This window comes from Piliocolobus tephrosceles, chromosome 18 (assembly GCF_002776525.5).
Source record: "Piliocolobus tephrosceles isolate RC106 chromosome 18, ASM277652v3, whole genome shotgun sequence".
NCBI lineage: Eukaryota > Metazoa > Chordata > Mammalia > Primates > Cercopithecidae > Piliocolobus > Piliocolobus tephrosceles.
The window spans coordinates 71,013,275-71,040,599 of record NC_045451.1 but is presented as its reverse complement, the minus strand read 5'-3'; the positions used below and the strand labels follow the sequence as shown (position 1 = coordinate 71,040,599).

At 41.6% G+C, this 27,325-nt stretch overlaps 1 protein-coding gene and 1 long non-coding RNA gene across 5 annotated transcripts in view; one reads left to right on the top strand and one right to left on the bottom strand.

Annotated features, from left to right (window-relative positions):
• Nucleotides 1-27,325, top strand: part of LOC116418520 — a 62,059-nt gene that overhangs the window by 16,915 nt on the left and 17,819 nt on the right. For all 3 annotated transcript variants that reach the window (XR_004228591.1, XR_004228590.1, XR_004228589.1), the window contains exon 2: nucleotides 21,622-21,706. This is a non-coding gene — a long non-coding RNA (uncharacterized LOC116418520). The remainder of the gene's footprint in view (nucleotides 1-21,621; nucleotides 21,707-27,325) is intronic.
• The window catches only part of APCDD1 (APC down-regulated 1), a 34,154-nt gene continuing 28,556 nt past the window's right edge, over nucleotides 21,728-27,325 (bottom strand). For both annotated transcript variants that reach the window (XM_023228538.1, XM_031934566.1), the window contains 2 exons: nucleotides 24,642-24,963; nucleotides 21,728-22,838 (listed from right to left, as the gene is read on the bottom strand). In XM_023228538.1, coding sequence (XP_023084306.1) covers nucleotides 22,390-22,838; nucleotides 24,642-24,963 — 771 coding nt within the window. In that variant the 3' untranslated portion in view covers nucleotides 21,728-22,389. The remainder of the gene's footprint in view (nucleotides 22,839-24,641; nucleotides 24,964-27,325) is intronic.

Sequence of the window (27,325 nt, the reverse complement as noted above, 5' to 3'; positions counted from 1 at the left end):
CAGCTAGGGTTTAAGATTTGACAGCATATCCTAAGTATTCCAAGGCCACATCTGGATTGTTCTTGTTTTCATAGCCCTACATTCTGGTCGTCAGCTATTTTTATATTTTATTTGGTCTTCTTGAATTGTAGGTATTTCCGTAAGCTGCCTTGAATCATTTTTGGAATAAAGTGGGATATAAATAAGTAAATAAAGAAATGATGATTGCAAATTAAAGAACTCAAACAATTTAACCATACAATATAAACGAATGCAATAAGATCAAAGTCAAGAATATAAATCAACCATTCAAAAGCACAAACAGTAAAGCACTAAGATAATCAAAATATAAGTTGACAGCCCACTTCTGTGCTCTAAATACAACCTCTTGCTATCAGACCAAAGTGATGTTCCCCACTTTATCTTTCCCTGAAGAAATGTCCAAGTCTTGAAGCTTCTTGGTCTCTCATGGAAATAAAACTCAGCAGTCCTAGCTTCAACGGCTCTCTTGACATGCACTAATGTCTTGCCATGCAGACTAATCTGGTTCTTCCGTTGCAGTTAAGTATCTTCTATGAGCTTTGATAAGCACTGAATCTGTCAAAGGTGAAATATTTCAGCAAGTATCTTCATACAGTATCTGCTATTTTGTGAATTACATATATGATGCCTGCCTTACATGCCAAAGACAGAGGTAAAGTTGACATGGCACTGGGATAGCTTCCAGATAGATGCAACAAGTAAATATAAATTATTTGTTTCTGAAAAGCTTTCAATCTTTGCAAGTTCTTATACTAATGACTTATTGAATCTTTGCATTTCTACATCATGTAACATAAAAGAGGTAACTCTGGCTACCAAATCTTTGAAGACATCAATTCTGAAATGAATGTAAATCTTATTTTAAAAACTGTAATTTATCTATTCCACCAGAATTGATCCAGGATAGGGGAAGTAGTGGTACTAATATTATTTTCATTGATTCATCTACATCTCTTTTATTCAGCATTTTCATAGAAATGTTAATTTGTCAAACTGGAGCTTGACCAAAGGAACAAGAATGGAGCTGTGACTTAAAGCAGTGGTGTCCAAGTGTTATCAGGAAAGAAATTACAAGTCTTCCAAAATGGAATGAGAAGCTTTGGAGATCTGCGTAATGTCTCTGGAAGTGTCCAAGCTGACACCAAAAATTCTCTATCAGTTACAGCACTGAGGGGATCACAGCATTGTGTGTGGAGTAGAACTAGATTGTTTCCAAGGTTTCTTTGAGTGTAAAAGTCCTGTTTGTTGCAACATATTCGCAGTTCTTAAATAGTGGACAGGCTTAGCCTCATTCATCAATTTACTTAATGGCAGCCATGTAAAAATTAGTGAAAAACTACCAAAATATGTGTTTGAATTTAGAGTAATTGACTTAAGTCATATCATCTAGGATTAGCTAACCTGCTATCTATCTTAGTCTGTTCTGTTTTGCTATACCGCAATACCTGAGAATGTGCAATTTATAAAGACAAAAGGTTTATTTGGCTCACCAGTCTGCTGGCTGGAAGATTGGGCATCTGGTGAGGGCCTCAGGCTGCTTCCACTCATGGTGGAATGTGAAGGGGAGCTGGCATGTGCAGAGATCACATAGTGAGAGAGGAAGCAAGAGAGAGGAGGGAGGTGCCAGGTTCTTTTTAACAACAAGCTCTCATGGGAACTAATAGACTGAGTGATCCATCCCCATGGCCTAGACACCTCCTATTAGGCCCCACCTCCAACACAGGGGATCCAGTTTCCACATTAGATTTGGTAACATCCAAGCCATAGCACCTTCACATTCCATTGTGTCGTTGCATGACTCCCAGGAAAAAAGCAGTTAGGTCATGTAATTTGCAAGAAGAACAATGCTGGGACTTCATAGACATTACAGGAATAAGTGGAATAGCTATTTTTGTACTTGTTTAAGATGTTGGTATGTGCAGGAAAATTTTACATGAGAGTTGCTTTTATTATACCATAGTGCCTGGTGATAAGGTTGTAGATCCAGAGTTTGTGGGGCGAGGTTGTAAAGTCACAGATCCCCGTATGTGCCAAAAATAACCTGACAATTATAAAGAGCCAAGTTCCCACTCCTGAAAGTTGTTCTGGAGTCTTTTCTGAGAGATGGAACACAGTGAAACAGTATTGGTATGCAGCTTTGTGTTTGCAAATGGTATTATTTTAAAGAAACCGATTATAAAATGTATTAGAAAAGAGAAAGGCTTGAGCTTTTAAAACAGAGTCAATAAATGCAAAGATTTTATTTTGAGGTAATCAAACATTTTTAAAAATGCGGAGTAGGCCATACTTCAGTGCCCATTATAAAAATGTATTTTAAACTTTTGGTTTTAAGATTTAGCAAGGCCTTGTGCTTTCAGCACATGATAGATTTTGCATCAGAGATATTTTCTGGGATCAGAAAAATGTGTGTTATTAATTACAAAACAGGAATAACAATTCTAGACAAGTTTAGGTTAAAACATTATTATGTGATTGAAAATAGAATCGGGAACTCCAAACTAACTCCCTTCACTAAAGCAATGATTATGCAAGCAAAAGTTGTTACAATTAGCTTTTTCATATCTCTGGAATTTAATTTAAAAACTTACAACAATAAGGAGAATGATTAAATAAGGAAGAAACTGCTGAAATTTGTGAAGAGATTGTGGTAGCATTTCAACATACCTGTCCATGGTTCTTTGTTCCAGACCATGGCAGTAGCCACAAATATAGCACCTGTGTTCATGATGCAGCTTGCTGGTACTAGATAGAGCAGTGTGGACTTGTTCTTGGAGAACTATGTGAGTGGATGTTGATCTGCCTGGCGGCTCCCTGAAGGATTGGTCCATGGAGCTAAACTTTGTTTTGCCCACCATAGAGTTTTCTCAGAGCTGAGTGGCTTTCCAGGCAGTGTTTGTCAAATACATTTAAAGGTAAATATACTAGAAGCAGCCCCTAAAGGGCAGGCAGCAGGCAAACCAAAAAAGTCTGGGAAGGAAGGAGTTGGGGAAAGAGATACACAAGGGAACAAAGGCTTTGAAAAGCTCCCATGCATACCAAGGAAACTAGAAGATTATACTCATGCCCAGGACCAGAACTATGTTCATAAAAGACCAGAAAGGACCCTAAGCTTTTATCTCTGGCTGCTTCTATGCTCTGTGGAAGCAGGAAATGAGGGCTAAGGCAGAGTTGTAAGCAGCCTGGCTAAACATGAAATGAGTTCCCTCGATAGAAGTCAATCTGAAAACCCATGAGTTTTTGTTTGTTTGTTTGTTTGCTTGTTTTAAGTTGGGGGTTGGTGTTTTTTTTTTTCCTCTAGGCAGTTAGGGAAATCTGTAGCTAACAGCTAAGCTAACAGAACAGACACTTCATGACCATGTGCAGTGAAGAATGCAGTCTTTACAAAAATAGTTTGGAAAATGTCACTAAACAAACCACTCCAACCCATAACAGACAGCAACAATAAACCCTGGGCAGGGGTAAAAATCTGATTTCCAGAATTATTACATAATATTTGATATATACATATTTGAAATACCTAATTTACAACAAAAACTATGAGGCATGCTAAGAAATAAGAAAATAGGGCCCAGTCACAAGAAAAAAGGAAATTAATGAAAACTGTCCCCAAGCAAAGCCAGACATTGAACTTGCTAGACAAAGACTTTGAATCAATTGTCTTAAGTACGCTCAAAGACATAAAGGAAATGAGGAGAATAATATCTCACCAAATAGAGACTATCAATAAAGAGATAGAAATAAGAAAATAAATCAAGTGGAATTAGCAACCCTGGAGCTGAAAAATACAGTAAGTAAAACGGAAAATTCCCTAGGTCAGTTCAACAGCATATCTGAAATGGCAGAATAAAAAGGTCAGTGTTCTTTTTAAATTTTTTTTTGTTTTTGTTTTTGAATACACATAGAAATTAAGAGAAAAAAAATCAGTGTTCTTGAAGATCTATCAGTTAGAATTATCCAGTCTGAGGAGCAGAAGGAAAAAAGAATGAAGAAAAATAAAGAGAACCTAAGAGACATGTGAGACACATACCAACATATTAATGTATACATAATGAAAGTCTCAGAAGGGCCAGGCACAGTGGCTCATGCCTGTAATCCCAGCACTTTGGGAGGCCAAGTTGGGCAGATCACCTGAGGTCAGGAGTTTGAGGCCAGCCTGCCCAACATGGCGAAACCTCATCTCTACTAAAAGTACAAAAATTAGCCAGGCATGGTGTAATCCAGCTACTCGGGAGACTGAGGCAGGCGAATTGCTTGAACCAGGGAGAAAGAGGTTGCAGTGAGCCAAGATCATGCCACTGCACTCTAGCCTGGGTGACAAGAGCAAAACTCTGTCAAAAAAAAAAAAAAAAAAAAAAAAAGGAAAAAAGAAAAAAAGTCCCAGAAGGGGAGAAGAAGTAGGTAAAGTCAGAAACAATATTTGAAGGGATAATAACGAAAGAGAGCAGAAAGAATATTTGAATAATGGCCCCAGACTTCCCAAATAAAATGAAAGATATGAATCTACATATCCAGCAAACTCATTGAACTCTAAGTAAAAGAAACTCGAAGAGATTCACACTGAGACATTATTACATATTGAAAGCCAGAGACAAAGAGAAAATCTTTAAAGTAGCGAGATCAAAGTGACTAGCCACAAACAAGGGATCATCAATTAGTTTATCAACTTATTCCTCATTAGATACTATGAAGGCCAGAAGGCAGTGGATGGCATTTTTAAAGTGCTGAAAGAAAAAAAACCTGTCAACCAAAAATTATAAATTGGCAAAACTATCCTTCAAAATGAAGGAGAAATTAAGACATCCCTCAGTAAACAAGGCTAAGACAGTTCAATACTAGTAGACCCACCTGCCCTACAAGAAATGCCAACACAAGGCCTTCAAGCTGAAATGAAAGAACACTGGACAGTAACTGGAAACAACATGAAGAACTAAAGAGCACCAGTAAGGTTAACTACCTAGGTAAATATTAAATCCATTATTATTATTATTTTAATTTGCAATGACTCATTTTCCATATATGATTTTAAAAACAAATGCATAAAACAATAATTATAAATCTGTTTGCATAGGCTCACAATATATAAAGATGTAATTTGTTACAATAACAACATGAGGGGGCAAATGGAGCAATATAGATTCAGAGTTTTTGTATACTATTGAAGCTAAATTGAATATTAATTGAAACTAGATTGTTACAAATTTAAAATGTTAATTGTAAACCTCAGGATAACCACTAAGAAAACAAATACAGAAATAATAATGAGAAGGAAATCCAAATAGTACACTATAAAAAATCAGTTAAACACAAAAGAAGGCAGTAATGGAAGAATTTAGGAATTCTTTAAAAAGACATATAGAAAACAAATTTTTAAATGGCAAAAGAAATTTCTTTCTTATTAGTAATCACTTTTAAAGTAAATGAATCACACTTTCTAATTAATAGTCCAAAATTCACATAATGGATAAAGAAATATGCTCCAACTGTATGCTCTCTACAAGCTACTCACTTTAGATATAAAGACACAAATAAGTTTAAAGTAAAAGGATAGAAAAAGACATTCCAAGAAAATACTAACCAAAAGAGAGCTGCAGTGTCTATTCTATACTAATACAAGACAAAATAGACTTCAAATAAAAGATGTTAAAAGAGACAATGAAGAACATTATATAGTGATAAAAGGTCAATCCATAAAGAAGATGTCATAATCATAAACGTATAGGCACACAACAGAGGTTCTAAATATCTGATGCCAACATTGATTGACAAAATCAAAGGGAGAAATAGACAGTTCTAGGATAATAGTTGGAGATTTCAATGCCCCACTTTCAATAATGGATAGAACAACTAGACAGAAGATCAGTAAAAAGATACACAACTTCAACAACACTATAAACTAAACAGATCTAACAGGCATGTACAGAACTTTCCACCCAACAACAGCAAAATATACACTCTCAGGTACAAATGGAACATTCTTCGAGATAACAATACATTAGGCCACAAACAAATCTCAATAAATTTTAAATGACCTAAATCATACAAAGTACATTCTCTGACTACAATGGAAAGAAACTAGAAATCAGTAACAAAGGAAAACTGGAAATTTCACATATACGTGGAAATTAAACACAAACTTGAGCAACCAATGAATCAAAGAAAGAATTTCAAGAGAAAATAAGAAAATACTTTGAGACAAATGACAGCAAAAACACAACATACCAAAACTTACAGAAGGCTGCAAATCAGTGCTCATATAGAAATTTGTAGATGTTCATAGCTACATGAAAAAAGAAGGAAAATCTCAAATCAATAAACTGGACACTTTTAGGAACTAGAAAAATAAACTAAATCCAAAGCTGTTAGAAGGAAAGAAAGAAAATGATAGAATAGGAAGAGTGAATCAACAAAAGCAAAGGTTAGTTCTTTGAAAAGATCAACACAATTAACAAACTGAAAAATAAAAAGAGAGTAGATTCAAATTACTAACATTAGAATTAAAAATACAACCTTAAGGAAACAAACAAGATTTTAAGGCAATACTATTAACAAGTGTAGGCCAATGAATTAGATAATCTAGATAAAATGAATTAATTCTAAAAATAATAAGCAATGAAATCTCACTCAAGGAGACACAGACAATATCAACAGATCTAAAACAAGTAAGTAAAGAAATTGAATCAGTAATTAAAAAAAAAAAAAAAAACAAAAAAACAACCAAGAAAATCCCAGTACCAGATGACTTCACTGGTGAATTCTACCAAACATTTGAAGAGTTAAAATTAAACTTTCTCAAATTATTCAAAAGGTAGAAGAGAAGGGAACACTTCTAAATATTTTATGAGTTCTGCATCACCCAAATACCAAAGCCAGATGAACATATTACAAGAAAAGGAAACTACATACAAATCCCTTACAAATACAAGTGCAACAATTCTCAACAAAACTCTATCAAGCTGAATCCAGAAGCATATTAAACAGATTACACATAATGATTAAGTGGGATTTATCCCAAAAATGCAAGGGTAGTTCAACATAACGAAGTCAATCAATGTAGCACACCACATTAATTGAAGAAAGGAAAAAGAAAACAACCCATATAGTCATTTCAATTGATGCAGAAAAGGTATCAGACAAAATTCAGTGGTCTTTTGTGATTTAAGAAAGAAGGCAGTCAGCAAAACGGGAATAGAAGGAAACTTCCTCAAGATGGTGAAGGGCGTTCATGAAAAGCCTCATAGCTAACATCATATTCAATTGAAAAACTGAAGCCTTTCTCTCTATTATCAGGAACAATACAATAATTTCTACTTTGACACGTATTCAACATTTTACTGAATGTTCTATTCAGAGCAATTAAGCAAGAAAAACAAATATAACACATCTACATTGTAAAGGAAGAAATAAAACTATCACTATTCACAGATGACATGATCTTATATACAGACAATACTCAAGACTCCTCATAAAAATTATTACAGCTCATGAATTCAGCAAATTGCAGGATAGAAGACACACAAAACTCTGTTATATGTGTGTACACTAGCAATGAACAACCTGAAAGGACATTATGAAAAGAATTCCATTTACAATAGCATTAAAAAGAATAAACTAGTTTGGAATAAACTTAACCAAGAAGGTGCAAGATTTGTATACTGAAAACTATAAAATATTACTGAAAGAAATTAAAGAAGACCTAAATAAATGGAATGTATCTTGTATTTACAAAGTGGAAGACTTAATATTGTTAAGATGACAATACTCCTCAAATTGATCTACAGATTCAATACAACCCTTCAAAAATCCCAATAGTTTCTTTTTCCATTGTTGTAGAAACAGAAAAGCTAATCATAAAGTTCATAAGCAATTGCACGGGACCCCAAATAGCCAAAACAATATTTAAGAACAAAGTTGGAGGACACACATTTCCCAATTTCAAAACTTACTACAAAGCTAGAGCAATCAAAACAGTATGCTACTGGCATTAGGATATACCATAAAAGTGTAGGTTAGATCATATACATATGGATCATGGAATGTAATTAAGACTGCAGAAATAAACCCATACATCTATTTTCACTTGATTTCAACAAGCATGCCAAGAACATGCAATGGGAAAAGAATAGTTTCTTCAACAAATAGTGCTGAGGTAACTAGATATCCACATACAAAAGGATGTTGGACCTTGATCTCACATTGTATACAAAAAATAACTTCAGAGTATCAAATATCTAAATGTAAAGGCTAAAATTATAACATTTGTAGAAGAAAAGATACTGGTATGTCTTCATAATCTTGGATTTGGCAGTGCTGTCTTGCCTATAATAATAAAAGTACATGCAACAAAAGAAAAAAACAGAAAAATTGGGCTTCAGAATTAAAAAGTTTTGTGCATTAAAGTGCACAATCAAGAAAGGGAAGGCTGGGCATGGTGGCACATCCCTGTGCTACCAGCTATTTGGGAGACCGAGGCGGGAGGCTGAGGTGGGAGGTTGAGACGGGAGGATTACTTGAGCCCAGGAGTCTGAGGCCAGCCTGGGCAACACAGTAAGATTCCATCTCCACAGAAATGTTTAAAAATTAGCCAGGCTTGGTGGCACATACTTGTAGTCCTAACTATGAGGAGACTGAGGCAGGAGGATCACTTGAGCCTGGGAGGTGCAGGCTTCATTGAGCCATGATCACACCACTGCACTCCAGCCTGGGTGACAGAGTGAGACCCCAACTCTTAAAAAAAAAAGAAAGGGGAAAAGACAGCTCACAGAATAAGAAAAAATGCTTGCACATCATATGTCTGATAAAGATGCAGGATACAAAATATATAGAGAACACTTACAACTCAACAACTGAAAAACAAACAACCCAACTCAAAAATAGGCAAAGAACTTGAATAGATATTTCTCCAAAGAAGATACACAAATTGCTAATAAGCACGTAAAATTATGGTCAATATCACTAGTCACTAGGAAAGTGCAAATTAAAATCACAATGAGATACTACTTCACAACCACTAGGATGGCTATAATAAAAAAAATCTGAGACTAACAAATGTTGATAAGGATGCAGAGAAACCAAAATCCTCATCAACTGCTGGTGAGAATGTCAAATGGTAAAGTTGTGGAAAACAGTTTGGTAGTTTCTCAATTAGTTAAACATGGAACAATCCTAAGACCTAGCAACTCCACTCCTAAGTATACCTCCTGAAGAATTGAAAACAAGCGTCAAACCAAAACTGGTGTATAAACATTCATAGCCGCACTATTTGCAACAATCAAAAGATGAAAACAACCCAGATGCTTATCGACTGATGAAGAGCTAAACGAAATGTGGTCATCCATACACTGAAATACTATTCAGCCATAAAAAGGAAGAAAAAGTCCTGATACATCTATAACATGGATGAACCTAGAAAACGTTATGCCAAGTGAAGAAGCCAGAGAGAAAAAGCAACGTAATGTCTGATTCCGTGAAAATAAAATATCTGGAATAGGCAAATCGTAGAGACAGAAAGCAGATTAGTGGTTGCCCAGGGCTGGAAAGTGGCAATGGGAGTGACTGCTTAAAGGGACAGCGTTCCTTTTGGAGTGATGACAACGTTCTGGAGCTAAATAGTGGCAAAGGTTGCATAAAGTTATAAATGTACGAAATGCCACTGATTTTGTACTTTAATATGGTTAAAATGGTGAATTTTATATGATTTTAACACAGTAAAAAGTTATTACTCAGATGGTTATTTATAAACATTGTCTTTGTCTAAACCAACTATATGTTAAATTTTTCCAAAAGTGATTAACTTTCAGAAAAACAGATAACACATTGCCTTAAATGATTCTTATTTCTGTTACCTTGTCATCAGTATTCAATTGCAGCCTCTTTGGAGTGGAGTCAGTGCGTGTTAATCTCCGTAGCTCTCACAGTGCCTCTTTCAATGTCACATATGTAAGAGTTCCTAAAGTAAAATGACTCATGGTGAGGAGGAATGCGTCAAAACCACGAGATGCACCATGACAAGCTGCATAACATCACCCTCTCAGAACTTCTGCTTCTTAGGCATCTACCCTGTACCTCGCATACTCACCATTTCTAATCTCCATACCAACTCTGTGGGTAGGTCCACCAGCATGCTACAGGGATAATAGTTGATCTGCTGAGACAAAGAGTGAGTTGTAGTGAGAATACCATAAACAAACAGTTTCAATATACGTTGAATATCTTATTTTAGTTAAAAATATGTAAACATACATTTATTCATCAATCTTTTCATAACACACCAGGAACATCTCTTGGCCCATAGTTGCACCACCTTCTTGCATACATCTCACTTGTAATGCATGGCCTACGATTTCCAGTTGGAGTTTCTTCAGTGAGAAGGGATAACTTAGAGACATGTGTGAAATCATTAGAGTTCAGATTCCTTCTGTATTTTTACATCCCTCCACCTCAGTCAGTAACTAACAGTTGCCTTGTTTGTACCTTACTCAACAGCAATGTTTTCAGTCACTTTGCATATCGTCTTTCCATCACATTCACCTTGGGTTTCACAGACACAACAACTTTATTTAAAAAAAAAATTATTTTATTTATTAATTTTTTGTTTTCATCCAAAAACTAACTTTTAAAATTATTGTACAGTTATAACAAAAAGAACAACAAGCATACCTAAGCTTGGGAGTTAAAACTTATTATGTAGGGTCGTACAACTTAGCCGGTGGCAGCAGAAGTACCTGGGTGTGCTGGAGACAAGTCCTGCCTCTCTATCTTTCTTTTGCACAGGAATCCCCTAAAGAGCTTAATGAAATGCAGATTCTGGTTCAGCAGGTCTGGAATGAACCTGAATTTGTGCAATTTTAACAAACTCCCAGTTGCTGCAATGCTGCTGGTCGAGGGTCTGCAACGTGGGGAACAAGTCGCTATATCAGGCCATGCACAGCAACCAGCATACTTTTCTGCAGCAATGGGAGTGCCATTAACCCAGAAAGTTGGTCAATGCAGGTCTAGCTTCTGTCCTACTGGGTTAAGAATCCCATCATATAAGCGAGGAAGCTAAGCACAGAGAAGCTGAATGATTTACAAAATGGGCAAGTGCACAGTGTACGAGCAGGAATTCAAACATGGGCCTATTTGGCTCCAAAGCCCATACTCTTTCCACTTCACATCTAAGACAGCCAAAAGCAGAGCACCGAAGAGCCCAGGCATCCACAGAGGGACCTGGCGGCAGTGGATGGCAACCCTGCCCAAACCACTCAGAGAAAACAGCAAAGGGAGAAAGCAGGCTCCAGGGCAATAGCTTTGACTTGCTGGCCGTCTTTAACCATTATAAGAAAAAGACTTCGTATTATCTTCTATTGATGTATTGTCACAAAAACTCTGGGCTTGCAGAATTCGTATTGCTTTTTAATTATTATTATTATTATTATTATTATTATTTTTTTGAGACGGAGTCTCGCTCTGTCGCCCAGGGTGGAATGCAGTGGCCGGATCTCAGCTCACTGCAAGCTCCGCCTCCCGGGTTCACGCCATTCTCCTGCCTCAGCCTCCTCAGTAGCTGGGACTACAGGCGCCCGCCACCTCGCCCGGCTAGTTTTTTGTATTTTTTCAGTAGAGACGGGGTTTCACTGTGTTAGCCAGGATGGTCTCGATCCCCTGACCTCGTGATCCGCCCGTCTCGGCCTCCCAAAGTGCTGGGATTACAGGCTTGAGCCACCGCGCCCGGCCTCTTTTTAATTATTTTTATCACCACCATTTCCTCTAACATCCTGGTGTTTGTCAGGTGATTTGAAACTGAAATTAACTTACTGGTGCTCTGTTATTTGGGAAAATGCTCAGAAACAAAGCACAAGTATAAAATTGGGCTAAGTACAGTGATATTAGTGCCTCCATCATTCCCTAGGAGAAAGGTTGTTCCAGAAATAGAAAGTATTGCTATTTTTTTCACCAGGCTGATCATATGAATTCATATTCGGTGCTTTATTATACTGAAAACTGCACATGACTCCTTTGGATCTTTGGCTCAATAATCACTTTGATGTTTTATTTATTGATGCAAAAAGTACTTTCCTTTCAAGTTTGTTATCTCTCATTTCAATGGAATTTTTCAAAGTATTAAGAAACTAGCTCCACAGTACTGTCTATCCAGTTTTAAATTGGCACAAGATTCTAGTGTTACGAGTGCCCCTGGGTGTTTCCTGCCATTTAGTTTCAAGCTAATAAGGAAATGCAGAGGTTGGCTAGAATTTGCTATGAATACTGTAGATAGACATTTGTGCTGGAACGCACTCAAAGAAGGTTGAGAGAATGCATTTTATCATACCAGGCACTTTGTTTTTTTGCTCATTGAAATGATTTGTGTTTGGAAATCAGAGCTATTTTTCGTCTTTGGCCAAATCTTTCATGAAGTCTGAACTTCCATGTTTATGAAATCCATCTGTGACATCATTGAGTGGTTTTCACAGTGAAAAAGTAATTGTCAAGGAAGACAATATAAAATGTAATATATTTTTGGGAAAATGTTTATTCCAGTCTCTCACCCATTCTTTTAAATAGAGTTACTTGGGTTTTGTTTGTTCTGTTTTTGCTATTGAGTGTAGGAATTCTTTATATATCTTATTTATGAATCCCTTATCTGATGAATGGTTGCCAGATATTTTCCCATTCTGCAGGTTGCTTCACTGTGCTCATTGTTGCCTTCACTGTGCAGAAGCTTTTTAGTTTGATGTGGTCCCACTTGTTTAGTTTTGCTTTTGTTGCCTATGCTTTTAGTGTCATGTCCATGAAATCATCGTCAAGACCAGTGTCATGAAGCTTTCACCTATGTTTTCTGCTGTGAATTTTATGGTTTCAGGTTATATTTTCAAGTCTGTAATCTACATTGAGTTCATTTTTGTATATTGTGTGAGATAAAAGTCCCAATTTATTCTTTTGTATGTTGATATCCAGTTTTCCCAAAATTATGTATTGGTGAAACTATCTTTTCCCTATGTTTATTCTTGGTAGCTCTGTAGAAAAGTGGTTGACTAGATATATGTGGTCTACTTCTGTTTTCTCTATTCTGTTCCATTGGTCTACATGTCTATGTCTTCATGTCAGTACCGTGGTGTTTTGATTACTGCGGCTTTGTAATATATTCTGAAGTCAGAACAAAATGATGCCTCTAGATTTATTCCTCTTTTTCAGTATGCTTTGATTATTTGGGCTTTTTCATATAAATTTTAGGTTTGTTTTTTTCTGTAAAAACTGTGATTGGGATGTTGATAGGGATTGAATTGAATCTGTAGATCACTTTGGGTAGTATGGATGTTGTAACAATATTATGCCTTTCATTCCATGAGTAAGTAATATCTTTCTATTTAGTTGTGTCTTTTTTCCTTCATTAATGTTTCATAGTTTTCGTTGTATAAGTCTTTCATCCTTAGTTAAGTTTATTCCTAGAATAAAAAGCCAACCTACAGAAGGGGAGAAAATATTTTCAAGCCATATATCTGATATACAGATATATAAGAAACTCCTAAAACTCAATAGCAAAAAATCCTAATAACCCAATTAGAAAGTGGGTAAAATACTTGAATAAACATTTCTCTAAAGAAGACATGCAAATGGCCAACAGGAATGTGAAAAGATGCTCCACGTTACTAATCATCAGGGAAATGCAAATCAAAACCACAATGAGATATTACCTCACATCTGCTAAGACGGCCATTATTAAAAAAAAAAAAAAAAAGATAGCAAGTTCTGGAGAAAATGTGGAGAAATTGGAGCTCCTTTGCAACACTGGAAGAAATGTAAAATGGTGCAACCACTATAAAAAACAGTATGGAGAGTCCTCAAAAAATTAAAAATAGAACTATCATATTACCCAGAAATCCCACTACTGGGTATATATCCAGAAAAACTGAAATCAGATCTTGAAGAGATATTTGCACTCCCCCTTTCATTATGTAAGATATGGCCTCAATATGTAAGATATTGTCCATCAGCGGATGAATGGATAAAGAAAATGTGATCTACACACACAATGCAATATTTTTCAGCCCTAAAAAAGAAGAAAATCTTGTGTATGTGACAACATGGACGAACCTGGAGGACGTTATGTTGGGTGAAATAAGCCAGTCACAGAAGTACAAATACTGTGTTTTTCACTTATATGAGGAATCCAAAAGAGCCAAACTCATAGAAATAGTGAAATGGTGGCTTCCAGGGACTGGGGTGGAGGTACTGCTCAAAGGGTGTAAAGTTTTGTTATACAAGAGGAGTAGGTTCCAGAGATCTGCTGTACAGCATAGTGCCTGTAATTAACAACATTGTCTTGTGCACTTAAAAATTTATTAAAAGTGTAGATCTCATGTGAACTGTTCTTACTGCAATAAAAAGATGTCTTTTTAAAAACACACTAAATATCTTCTCATTGAACTTTTCACACTGAAAATAAGAGTATTGATTAGTTCAAAGTCATAGTGACTCTATACATCATTTTTGGGAAGATTAATAGAAAGTGGAGACACATAGAAAACAGCTTGGGGTAAAAATATGAAATTTAATCTGTATTATCAGATATACAGTCTGCCAGTAGAATAGAGAGTGAAGTTTCTATAATGTGGAAAATACTTTTCATCAAACTTGTCCACGTGGAACCCGGGCCGTTCAGCTTGTTGTGTGGCATCACCTCTTCTCTGCTGTCCATTTCTCTTGCCCAGTAGCTGACCTGTCTACAGGTTAACAGGAGAGGTAAGTGCAGGAGAGGTGACTTGGGGTGGAGACACGCACCAGAAGATTGCGTTTGCTGAAGAAGAATTTTACTACTTATGAAATGAAACACATCCTCAGAAAAGCTGGCACCAAATTTGAAGCAGGAAGTCCTCATCAGAAAAAGGTGATTCTAGCTTATATTCACCTGTTCCCTCTAATAAAATCAGATATGCTACAAAGAGAGAACATCAAACTCAAGAGTCCCTCATCAAAAGGGAAAAATGAAGATTATTTACAAAAGTAGGGAACACAAATTTAGAAAAATCAACTAGAGCTGCTGCAGTTCTCCAGGGCCAGTAACAGTGGGAACCAAAATATCCAAGACCTGAAGGGGCAAAGGAGGAAGTGGCTGCTGGTAACCTAGACAGGGAGGTCTTGTGGAGAGAGCCGTGTTATGGGGGTAGGCACGTCTACCCTCTCCTCCTGCCAGGGATCACCCATCTACACCCTGTTAGCTGAATCCAGTTAGAAGGCAGAAGGCAAGGGAGCCCGCTGCTCTAGTCAGTGTGGGGAAGGAGGATAGGAAGGGCTGGAGAGGAGAACTGGAGGGAGCAGTAGGAGATGCCTTCATAACTTACTATGGAGAGCGTCTCCTGGATTTTCCTCAGAGCCTATTCTGCTGAGCTTGGCCTCCCTTCCTGAGCACTTCATCCTCAAAATGTCAGCAAGCCTGCATATTTGAAGTGACCAGACCGTGGCCCAGTTCACAGCACTGCCTTGCAGATGGAAGCAATGGCTGGACGTTTGACTTGGGTGCAAACACTGGGAGAAGTTATGGAGGGTTTGAGTAAGTGATGACTAGGCAATAGATACTTTTATTAACCATTTGCAAAGGTGGCTTTACGCAGAAGGTGGGATAGGCCAGGGCCGATGTGACAGTAGTGTGCTAGAACAATTCACGAAAGTATACTGGTGGCCCAGAAGAGTGCAGACGTGAAAGGGTACACAGTTCTGCCCACAAGATCCCTCACACGACTGTGTGTCCACAACACACATTTATTTGAGGAGCTTCATTAAGGACATTAGATATCTCTCCAGCTTGACCTGAGATGTTCAAATATTTGTCACTTGAAATGGAAAATCAAGTGTGTGTGCATGTGTGCAGGAGCTCCTCTTGAAGGCACCTTCCCTCACTGGCTGGAGACCTTGGGCCAGGAGACATCTGGAAGGAATTGTTCTTGGACTGGCTGAGGAGCTGAGGGTCACTCAAACCGGAGAATGTTTGAAAGGTGAAATCGCCCACCTGCTGTAGGAGGGCACCCATTGTTCTGCCTGGACAGTTTCTGGGAGGAAACAGTTTCCCCTGACTTTGCTCAGCCTGGATCAAGGGACTGAGATTGGTGATTCCCACTCATACTGAAAAGCAGAGTCTGACGCCCCACTGATCTCTACTTTTTCTCTCCCCAAGTCCGGAGCCAGGCCAGAGGCTTTGTAAGCGTCACTGAGTCCACATGTTCTGGAGGGGTCAGTGGTGGAGGCCTTAAAAATAAAAAGCTAGCTGGGCGTGGTGGCTCACGCCTATAATCTCAGCACTTTGGGAGGCCAAGGCGGGTGGTTCACAAGGTCAGGAGATTGAGACCATCCTGCCTAACACGGTGAAACCCTGTCTCTACCAAAATTAGCTGGGCATGGTGATGGGTGCCTGTAGTCCCAGCTACTTGGGAGGCTGAGGCAGGAGAATGGCGTGAACCCAGGAGGCGGAGCTTGCAGTGAGCTGAGATTGCACCACGGCACTTCAGCCTGAGCGACTGAGCAAGATTCCATCTCAAGAAAAAAAAAAAAAAAAAAACAACTGTTGGGACGAGAACATGGAAAGTCATAACCAGATTTTTCAGTAAGAATTTAAAACTGTAAAGTATCTTGCTGTAGTAAGTTGTTATGAAAATTAATCAAGTATGCTTGTATGGAACCGAGTACAAGACCATATGATTTAGTGTGCATTCGAGAAACGGCTGTTGTTGTTTTTGAGAAAGCCAGGCTAAAATTCTGGGGCAAAAAAAAGAAGAGCTAAATCAATGCTCTTTGGCTTCTTAACCCTTAACCTCAGAAAGCTCCACTTTTATCATCTATAACATGAAATTAATGATACCTTGTCAGTTGGTTGAAGTTTCCAAGGCATTCAAGCCTATATTCATTAGCCTTATTTTAGTCAGTATTTTAACAGCTGGCCAGATTTGTTGGGCTATGTAATCCAGAGCATGTAGTGAAGAAGAATTGTTTTGTCCATTGGCGAAATACATACGCAACTGCAAGAGGAAAAGACTTTCATGTCGACAGTGGATAAAGGTGTCAACTGGAGGTAGGATGCTGGCTGCTTCTCTTCCTACGTAAATGGCAGAGAATGCTGTGAAGAATAGTATTGCTTTTTAATGGGCTCTAGTACTTGCATTGCTGTGCTCTCCATTTGATATTAGGAAGAAAATACCTTCTAAAAGTTGTGCAAAAGCTGTGCAAATGACTGTCAGGACAAACCAGCCCCATGTTTTACTAAGGTGCCTTTCACGTTTGTCGGGCACAGAACAGCAGCAGTGTGGGTAGAGAGCTATCTCATTACAGTTCTGTCTCTCAGACTGCCTACCCAGTCTTACCCTGCCAAACTGCTTACTTCTGATATAACGGGGTATTCCCTCTTCTGCATTAGAACCCGTAGGAGACTATAGGCTCTTTTAAGGGACTTTAAAAAATGCTATGAGTTAAGGATCCTACAAGGCTAATGAACTATTTTCTTTCATATAGGTAATGCTGGAATCTAGATATAAAACAGCTTCATTTCCTAAATGAGTTGGAGGATAAAACTTCAACACACAACAGATATCTCAGTTTTTCTCTCTAAATAAACTGATCTCATGGAAGGTGTATTACCCTACTCCTAGCCTGTGAGAATCTGGACTGTTTTATTGAGGAGACAGAAAGATGTTCTGCATGTGAGCTCTCTTAGTAGATAGTGGTCCTCACTAGTTTGCTATCATCTTGATTTTCTGAAGGTCAAAGTCTCTTAATTGTCTTGCATATGTAGCCTCATCAGCTACAGAAAGAAGACTTAGGCCTCAAATGCCTAAAGCCCTTGGAAAATACAATTTCCAACCTTCTGGAAGTTTCTCCTCTGCCTTTCATTTCACTTGAGAAGAAGCAACTTACTGAGAAAAAGGCTGGAGCAACTCCTCAGAGGCTGGCAAGAGTGCCAATCCCTCCTCTAGCTCAGGAAATCAGGACTTTGATCAACAGAGTTTCAGAGGCTGAGGCTGCAAAGCACAGCAATCTGTGCCCACAAACTCTCTTGTGCTTCTGAATTCTAGTGTAACAGCTGCATGAAATTCATTAAATGAAGAGGGGGTAGCAATGCTCACGGAGTGTTTCAGAGGCCATAGGCTATGGAGGTGGTTGTTCCATAGACATCAGAAACGAAGTGACCAAGCTGAGCCTGTGGAAACCATGGCCTTATTCTTGGAATGGGAGGCTAGGGTCAGACACTGCCACCTGCTTTCAAGAGCGACTGTGCACTGGAGTAAAGGAGGTGCATGTGTGTCCAGTTTCACAGCTTGGGTGGCATCAGGTAGGTCTCTCTTGACTAGGTATGACTATATAAAGTGCAGTGTGTCAATTTGATCACATCTCAGCCGATGGAGAAGTTGAAGGCCATACTTCTCTAACTTTTTTTTCCCAAGACAGTGTTACTTCTGCCTAGTCAAACACCAGGAAAACGGGATTGTGGCCAAACAGGAGCCCAATTTTATATTTAGAGATTGTTGATCCAAGCCAGGGACACTCAGGAACAGTCTTAGATTTGGGGATTTGAAGAATTTAATTCTTTTCTTTAGGACATGTGATTCTCTTACTGGTAAGAAAAGAATGCTCAGCATTTTCTCATAAATCTAGACATTGGTGGGAAACATCGATCCAAACTGCATTTGTTCTTGATGCAGATATTTCCATAAAAGATGTTTGGACTCATGAAAGCTCAGATGTCGGCCAGGTGCGGTGGCTCACGCCTGTAATCCCAGCACTTTGGGAGGCCGAGGTGGGTGGATCACAAGGTCAGGAGATCAAGACCATCCTGGCTAACACGGTGAAACCCTGTCTCTACTGAAAATACAAAAAATGAGCCGGGTGTGGTGGCAGATGCCTGTAGTCCCAGCTACTTGGGAGGCTGAGGCAGGAGAATGGCATGAACCTGGGAGGTGGAGCTTGCAGTGAGCCGAGATTGCGCCACTGCACTCCAGCCTGGGAGACAGAGAGAGATTCTGTTTAAAAAAAAAAAAAACAAACCAAAAAAAACAGAAAGAAAGCTCAGATGTCTCAAGAAAGCCAGAGAAGGCTGTGTGGGGTAGGGAAGGTCTCTGCGTGTGAGTGGACCCGCTCTCTCCCTGTCCCCAGGCTCTCTGGCATTTTCTGAGGACAGTGTCCCGCAATGCCTAATTAGATGCTGTCTGCTAACTTCGGTATCCCATTGCTGTGTTCCTAGTTTGTCTTCCAAGGATTGGGTGTACCATGTTAAGACAAAACATTGCAATGTTAAAACACAACACTGTTGTGAAGATCATCTTTGTTTTCAGAATATATTTTAAGAGTTAGTGGAATAGAGAGTGGCTTGTTTGTTACCAGTAAAGCTCTTCCTTCACCCAGAAACCACAAGAGCCTGACAGTCAAGTCGTTCCCACAGGTGCGTGTGGTCCCTGCTGGGCTGCCAGCCTCCCTGACAGGCCCTTCGTGGTGGTGCTGCTGAGTTACTGTAGCATGCCCCCACGGGATCAGACAACTGTTGCGGACTGCTACGATGACGTCACCTGGAGGCAGCAGACCTGAGCGTGATGTGTGATCCTGCTCTCTGACACCGGAACTTGTCATGTCTGAGCAAACCGACCTTTAGTTCTGTACCAGCTATAGTCAGAAGGCCAGGAATTTCCTTTTGAGCCCCAGGTCAACTTGGATGGTATGAAGTAGAAGTCTAAATGACACCCAGATTTTACGATTGCCCAAAGAACTGCCTTCCAACCTGGCCCTCATCAGCCTGCTCCCCAGGGGAGGAAGCCTGGTCCCAGCAGGTCTTATTCGCTCTTCACCACCTTCCCTGAATCTGGTATTCCCATGTAGAATGACCTGCTCCTAACTGAGGGAGAGGCTGGCCAGCACTGATTGCGTGCTGTGTACTTTGAGCTTGTGATGGAATATTTAGGGGCCAGACACGCCTTCCTCAGATAGAGCGCCATGGTCTCGAGTTAACATTTCTGACACTCAACCCTGAACGGCTCTGAGGTCAATCATTGTTTCTTTGAGGTGATGGGAAATCCCGTAACGTGGAGATCATAGTGGGACACGGGGGAATTTAGAGTCTTATTTGGGCTAACATGACACAACCAAGATAAGATGGAGTGTACATGGGTGAGATAGCATCAGGCAGAAAGCTAGGGTGCCGGTGACCCGTGAGTAAATTCTGTTGTTTCTTGTGGGTAAGGATTTATGTTGTATCAGAAAGTGGTAAGACCACATGAATTTCATATCATCCTTAAGAAATATATACATATACATACATTGTATACACGTTAATATCTATATATTTGCGTATATGTAAATGTGTGTAAATGTAGCATATTTTTAAGAAGCACAAAGAGCTGAGTCTAGGGGAGTGCCTGTGAACTGAATTGTGGTAAGTCACTGAGGTATTCTTCACCAGTGAATACAGTTTTTCACATGATTTTATTATGTCTTTTTTTTTTTTTTGAGACGGAGTCTCGCTCTGTCACCCAGGCTGGAATGCAGTGGCCGGATCTCAGCTCACTGCAAGCTCCGCCTCCCGGGTTCACGCCATTCTCCTGCCTCAGCCTCCCGAGTAGCTGGGACTACAGGCGCCCGCCACCTCGCCCGGCTAGTTTTTTGTATTTTTTTTAGTAGAGACGGGGTTTCATCGTGTTAGCCAGGATGGTCTCGATCTCCTGACCTCATGATCCGCCTGTCTTGGCCTCCCAAAGTGCTGGGATTACAGGCTTGAGCCACCTATTATGTGCCCAGCCTATTATGTCTTTTAAAGATAGTATCAGTATTAAATAGATCTACAGATAAAATGTATTTGTGAGAGTATTTTGACACCTTTGTTTATTGAACTTGGTAGACATTTAAGTCAGTATTTTCATTTTGAATAAGCCCCCTTCAGTCTGCACCACAACTTAAAATATATTCTAAATATAAAGCACTTTGGTACTCTATGCGGTCATTATAACTTAATGCCACACCGAATGCTGCAGTACTTCATAAAGTTAATTCTTAAATACCAGGATGGCTCTTTGCCGTGATCATGGTTTCCGTGTTTGCTTTTGTTCCATCTGGCTTTCGGTTACTTCCGCTTCCCCTCCTCAGTCTCTGCGAGCAGTAACACTTGATGCTGGATAGCACCATCCGCGATACTCCAAAGGAATGGGCAGACAATGCACTCCTGCGCCCTCCTAGTGTCCCTGCAAAGAAGCACACTGGCCCTGAAACCGCCAGCACAGAGCCACATCGGCGGCAGGAGACACTGAGTGGGTCAGTGTGTGCAACGATAGGATGGCTTCACACAAAGACTTGGTTGCATGCCAAGTCAGGGTCTAACGGAGCAAGCCCCCGGGGCAGACCATGCCCACTGCAGTCTCTCTGAGCAGCTGAAGTTCTGTCTCTGCGTGTTCATCTTAGAAGGTGGCATGGATTCCAGAGTGCAGTTTCCTCCGCCTGCCCCTAACAAGACAGTGTGAGTCAGGGTTCAGGTCCCCCAGGAAGAGGAAACTGCAGTGAACGGGCACTTTCTCTATCATTTGTGTGGCGTGTACCACTCTGCAGCCACCCCTGTGTCACTGCTCCTGTGTAACAGGATTGATGTTGCTATTTCCCCAGTGACCCTGTCTACTGAGAGGGCTAGGAAGCCGCATGCCTCCTACAACAACCAGAAGCCAACAAGCGAGTCTCCTCTCTCAACAAGGTAAGACAAATGATGTCAAAATAGGTTAAATTACTTCGAAACTTTAATTACAGATACTTTTCCACGCAACATTTCTGAAATGAAAGCTTTGATTCTCCCCTTTTTTTGCATAAAGGCTAGGAAGGTGGTTTAGCCAGACCGTACATCTTTTTGTATATACATATCTACACCTGTGTCTCTTCTTTATTAATAAAAGGTGTCTTGATCACAGTCCCAAACCAACTCTGCATTGGATTCCAGCATATAAAACTCAGAGAGTAAAACAATGTCAAAGGAAGACAGGCTGCAACCACAGGAAAATGGCAGGAAAAACTGTAGCTTATAGTTGTTTCTTCTAAGTTTAACTCAGAAATATAATAATAATAAAGAGAAAAAAATAAGAGGCCTTAGCTTTCATCCCTGCTACCAAACACGCTCGTCCAAAACTCTCAGCTGTCTTAAAGTGCAATTACTGTTGTGAAGTTGCTCAGGCCAGGGATCAGGCTGGATGGAGTTCAAAGCAGAAACTTCAAACACTCCTTGCTGTTCATGACTCAGGGGCGGGGAGGGAGGGAGAGGAGAAAAAGAAGGACAGTTCTCTGGCATTCAAGTGCATCAAAAGAATAAATGTCTTTTCTTTCGGTAAAGAAAATCTGTCAATAGTAAGGAATCCTGGTTTGGAAAAATACAACTTTCTAAAACTTCTATCTGCGGATGTTCCAATGCAGCAGAGTGACAAGGCAGGCGAGTGCAGCCAGCAGCAGGGGCCAGGTGTGCCTCCCAGGGGCCCGGCCATACAGGTTGCTTCCACTGTCTTCTGCGAGGTCCTCTGCCCTCGGCGAAGAGGAGGCACACTGGACCAAGGGCATCTGGTAGGACGTGGCTCTCTTCTCTGGCCTGTCTGGACTGGACCCATCGCTGGGCCTCTGGCCATTGAACAGCAGATAGCGTCCCCGGGCATCCTGTTCCATTTTGAAGATCTCGTACTCCGTGTGAGGTAGTTTGATGCCCAGGGCCACGCAGCCGTTGGTGTGGGTCACATCCTGCTGGATGCCCACCTGCCAGGAGCCCTCGGCCCCACACTCATTCCCGTTGAAGACGTTGAGCAGTGAGGCTGTGGCTGCATCCATGGGGGTGACCTTCATGTGATTCACTGCGAAGGAGAGAGGAGAGTTCCGTGACTCCAGGGAGTAGGCCTGGGATCCAGAAAATCACCCAGAAAACACTGGCCACGCTCTAACTAGACAAGGCTTCTTTTCCAAAAACAGTCCCACCTACAGACCCACCGGTCTGACTGCAGTAGCCGTCACAGCACTGTCAGGCGGGGAAGAGTTCAACCTGTTGATCTAGGTGGCAGAAACACCGATATGCTGCAGGTGTGGCCACGTGACACACACCATCTGGTGTAGAAACACTGAGCCCGGAATACAGCTGGGAGTGCCTGCAGGCAAGAAATAAAACTACAGCTCGGAGTGCTCCTCAGGAGTTTTATTTGGTGATGCTGACTCCTTGGGATTGAAAAAAATACTCAACAAAGGTTGGAATTTTGCTTTTTTCAAAAGGTTTTCGGGTTTCTAAAAGTTTTGGTGTCAAACACCTATTCTAGTTGGCATTCTCACACATTCCTACGGGCCCATACATGAGGCATCTAAAGTAAGTTAGGCTGCAAGCAAGAAAAATGTGAGTAAATAAATTAAACACAAACCCCAGCTTTTGTGGAGACTTGCTTCTGAAGGTCCCTCCGGGGGCCACTTCCGTGTATAACACGATGAGCTTCGGGGTGGAGTCAAGTAAAGATTGCTTGCTCTCAATTAAGTTTCTCAAAGGGCCTGTATTCCTGGAGCAAACCTTGCTACGCAAAAGGAGGGCTAAAGTCTTCCAGGACTTTCTGGGTTAACAGAAACATTTTACAGTAATGGGACTGAACCCTGGAATGCCATCCTGGAGGAGTCACCTGGGATCGAGGCTACCCCTCTTTATTTGGCATGATAGGGCCGACACCATTTTACAAAAATGCTCAAACTGAAAAAAAAAAAAAAGGCAACCTTCTAAAAATAGCAACCACAAGTCCTGCTTTGTTGCTAGCAGCCTGGTGTAGCTCCTCCCTCCCCTCCTCATGTAGTGATAAGGACAGGGCCTGAACCTTCCCACAGATGCTCCCACCTCCAAGCAGGTGACAACCTCTCAATTACACGACAAGCTCAGGGTTGGAAAGGACAGCTCTGAGCACCTGAGGTGTCACTAATACCTCTTTCCTGCCCACTCAAGAAAGCACTGTGGCACGCAAGCAAATGCAGCGTTATTAGAGGGGCAGCATGGAGTCCGCCACAGTTGTGTACAAAAAACACAAAGTGCAGACTTGAGATTTCTTTTTTTGTTTTTTACAGAGGGGGTCTTGCTGTGCTGCCCAGGCTGGAGTACAGTGGCACGATCATATCTCACTGCAGCCTCAACTTCCCGGGCTCAAGCGATCCTCCTAGCTCAGCCTCCGGAATAGCTGGGATAACAGGCACATGCCACCACATCTGGCTAATTTATTTTATTTTTTATGGAGTTAGGGCCTCACTCTGTTGCCCAGGCTGGTTTCAAACTTCTGGCCTCATGAGATCTTCCTGCCTTGGTTTCCTAAAGTGTTGGGATTACAGGCATGAGCCCCTGCACCTGGCCAGAGATTTCGTTCCCAGTACCATCCTCCCTGGACTGGCAGCTCCCCACATGCAGCGGAGTGGACTCCTCCGCACTCAGGCCTGCAAGCGGAGGCTGTCCGCCTGATCCATTCTGAGCAGGGAGAAACTCAGAGGGCGTTGGGAAGGACTGAGGCCGAAATGGCTCCCTGATTTCTTTCCTAGAAACTCAGGCAGAAAAGCGGTCCCTTCCCTCAGCTCTGCCTCCACAAAAATGTCACGGGGCCGCGTAGCGGCTGTGATACTGGGACTCGAGATGGGAATCCTCCTACCTTTGAACACGAACTCCGTGCCTCCCATGACCCTGGAGGACAGCACGCCGCGGCTGTAGCGGCCCCGGGCGTAGATGGAGAAGGTGGGGTGCTTGCACACCGGGTCTGAGTAGTGGTAGTAGTGGCCCTCCCAGGTGTTGTTGTTGTCATGGAAGATGAAGTGGCGGGTGAGGAAGAGGACTTCGGGGCGCACCTCGCAGCGCTGGCTCACCCACTCCCCGTGCAGGCCAATGGTCAGGTCTGCCTTCGGGGGCAGGATGGGAGGGTGGTGCTCGTCCGACCGGTAGATGATCCGACAGGCGATGCAGGCGTGGTCATGGTTCTGAAGCCAAGAAACAAACACAGTGCACGTGTGCTTCTGGCAAATGGGGTCTCACCAGGTACCAGGTCACCATCAGTGACAACCTCAACACCAAGAACCAACTGGAATCACGCTCCGGGCACAGAGGTGAGAGTGATGTGTGCCTGTGTACGCAAAGTGCACACGTGTTTGTCTGACAGTACAGACCTACGCACACATTTCAGATGTGATGTGGCCTCTTCAGAATCCTATTTTCAGACCACATGCACTGGACACTTGATTTCAAAAAGAAATGATGGCAGCACCTCACGCCCATTAGGATGGCTGCTATCAAAAATGCTATCAAAAAATCACAAGTTGGCAAGGATGTGAAGCAATGGGAGCCCTTACACACAGCTGATGAGAATGCAGAGCGGTCCAGCCACTGTGGAAATCAGTAAGGTAGTTCCTCAAACAAACAAACAAACAAACAAAAACCAAAAACGAAACAGAATTATATGACCCAGCAGTCTCACTTCTGGGTATGCACCCAAGAGAGTTGAAAGCAGGGACTTGAATAGCTATTTGCACACCCATGTTCACGTCAGGGTTATTTACAATAACCCAAAGGTAGAAGCACCCCAACTGTTCACTGACAGATGAATGGATCCACAAAATGCGGTCTAGCCATACAATGAAATACCCTTCAGCCTTAGAAAGCCAGGAAGTTCTGACACCCGCTACAATAGGGGTGAATCTTGGGGACACCGTGGTGAGTGAAATGAGCCAGACACAAAAGGAGACTGTATGATGTCACTCATAGGAGGTCCCTAGAGTGATCAAATTGAGAGAGACAGAAAGTGGAGTGGTGGTAGCAGGGGCTGGAAGTGGGGGGACGAGTTGTGGTTTAATGAACTAGAGGTTCAGTCTGGGAAGATGAAAAAGTGCTGGAGGTGGAAGGTGGTGATGGCTGCATAATAACGTGAATGCCCTCAGTGTCACAGAACTGCACGCTTAAAACTGGCTAAATGATACGTTTTACATTATGTGTATTTTACCACAATTAAATTTATTTTAATAATAAAAGTTAGGAGACACAAAGAAAAAAAAAAAAGGCCAGCACTCCACTGGCTGTGGATGAAATGGAGTTGTGTAGGAAAGGCAAGGTCCTTTAGGAGAGGGAATGGAGGAGGCGGCCTGCAAGAAGGGAGAGCTGGAGGCCGCGGAGCAGCAAGCACACCTGCACACCGCCCTGTCTCCGGGCCTGCCCGCCGCCAGGTTCAGAAGGTTTCTGTGTTCCTCTTCTTGCTTCAGCTTTAAGCAAGACAGTCACAGCTCTGACCTTCCAGGAGACCCTGTAATGCCTAGTCTATTTTATAACAGGAACACAGCAGGGAACAAGGGCTGTTTGTGGCACAGAAAGTCCTCTCTGGTGAGGGTTGCACACGTCAGAGATGCTGGAAGTCAGGGCACAGGGTGCTTGAACACAGTGCCAGTGCCTCGCTGTCTGACCAAGGTCTCCAGACACCTCTGAGCCCAGGCTGCCTCCTCCTGCACCTGGCTCATCCCTCCACTATTCTCCTCCCACCCAGGGGGTGCAAAGCTGGCAGGCTAGCAGAACGCTGACCACTAGCAGCACGTGCCAAGCGGATCAGGCTGTGGTGGGGAGATAGAAGCGGGTAGCTCAGTGTTCTGGGGACGGCTGGGCCACCCCAGCCCCGTGCTCCCGTGCTATCAGTTCGTGGCCTCACATCTGCCCTGCGGCCAAGGCTGAGGGCTGCCCACTGACTGGGCAGGCACACGCTTATTCTCTAGCAGTTCTTTAAAGTTGGAGATCTCAATCACCAGGGTCTTTGGGTTTACAGCCCTCACTCAACATGTGATTTCCTTGTGGTTGCTGTTTGGTTTCTCAGAGAGGGCAGGAGGAGCATTCTCCTCGGAGAACAGCTGTGCTCGCTAACTTGCGCTGCTGCTGCGTGCATTAAATGGGCATGGAGTTGCACTTCATCTGAGAGAATGTTTCCTTTGCTAACATGGTTTGTGGCTTGTAGACGAATGGATCAAATAGCTCCAGCATTGAGAGGAAGGCCCAGTCCTGGGTATCCCCAGGCTCTACGTGCATTTGTTGGCCTGCGGTTTCCTACAGAGGGCTTTGGGGCACACGGAGAAACTGCCTGCAACCTGTGCTCAGCAGTCAGCTGCCCTCTGCAAGCTACAGGAGAAATAGAGAAGAGCTCCTGCATGAGGCCCATTAGCCCAGTGATTAATTATGTGACGGAAAGATGGCTCTGCCCAGTTCCTAGGGGCCGAGGCCAGCCCCGGCCGCTTCACAGTTGGTGATTTTGGGCAAGTTATTTATTTCTCTCCATACCAACTTCCTCATTTATACAATGGTGATCATGAC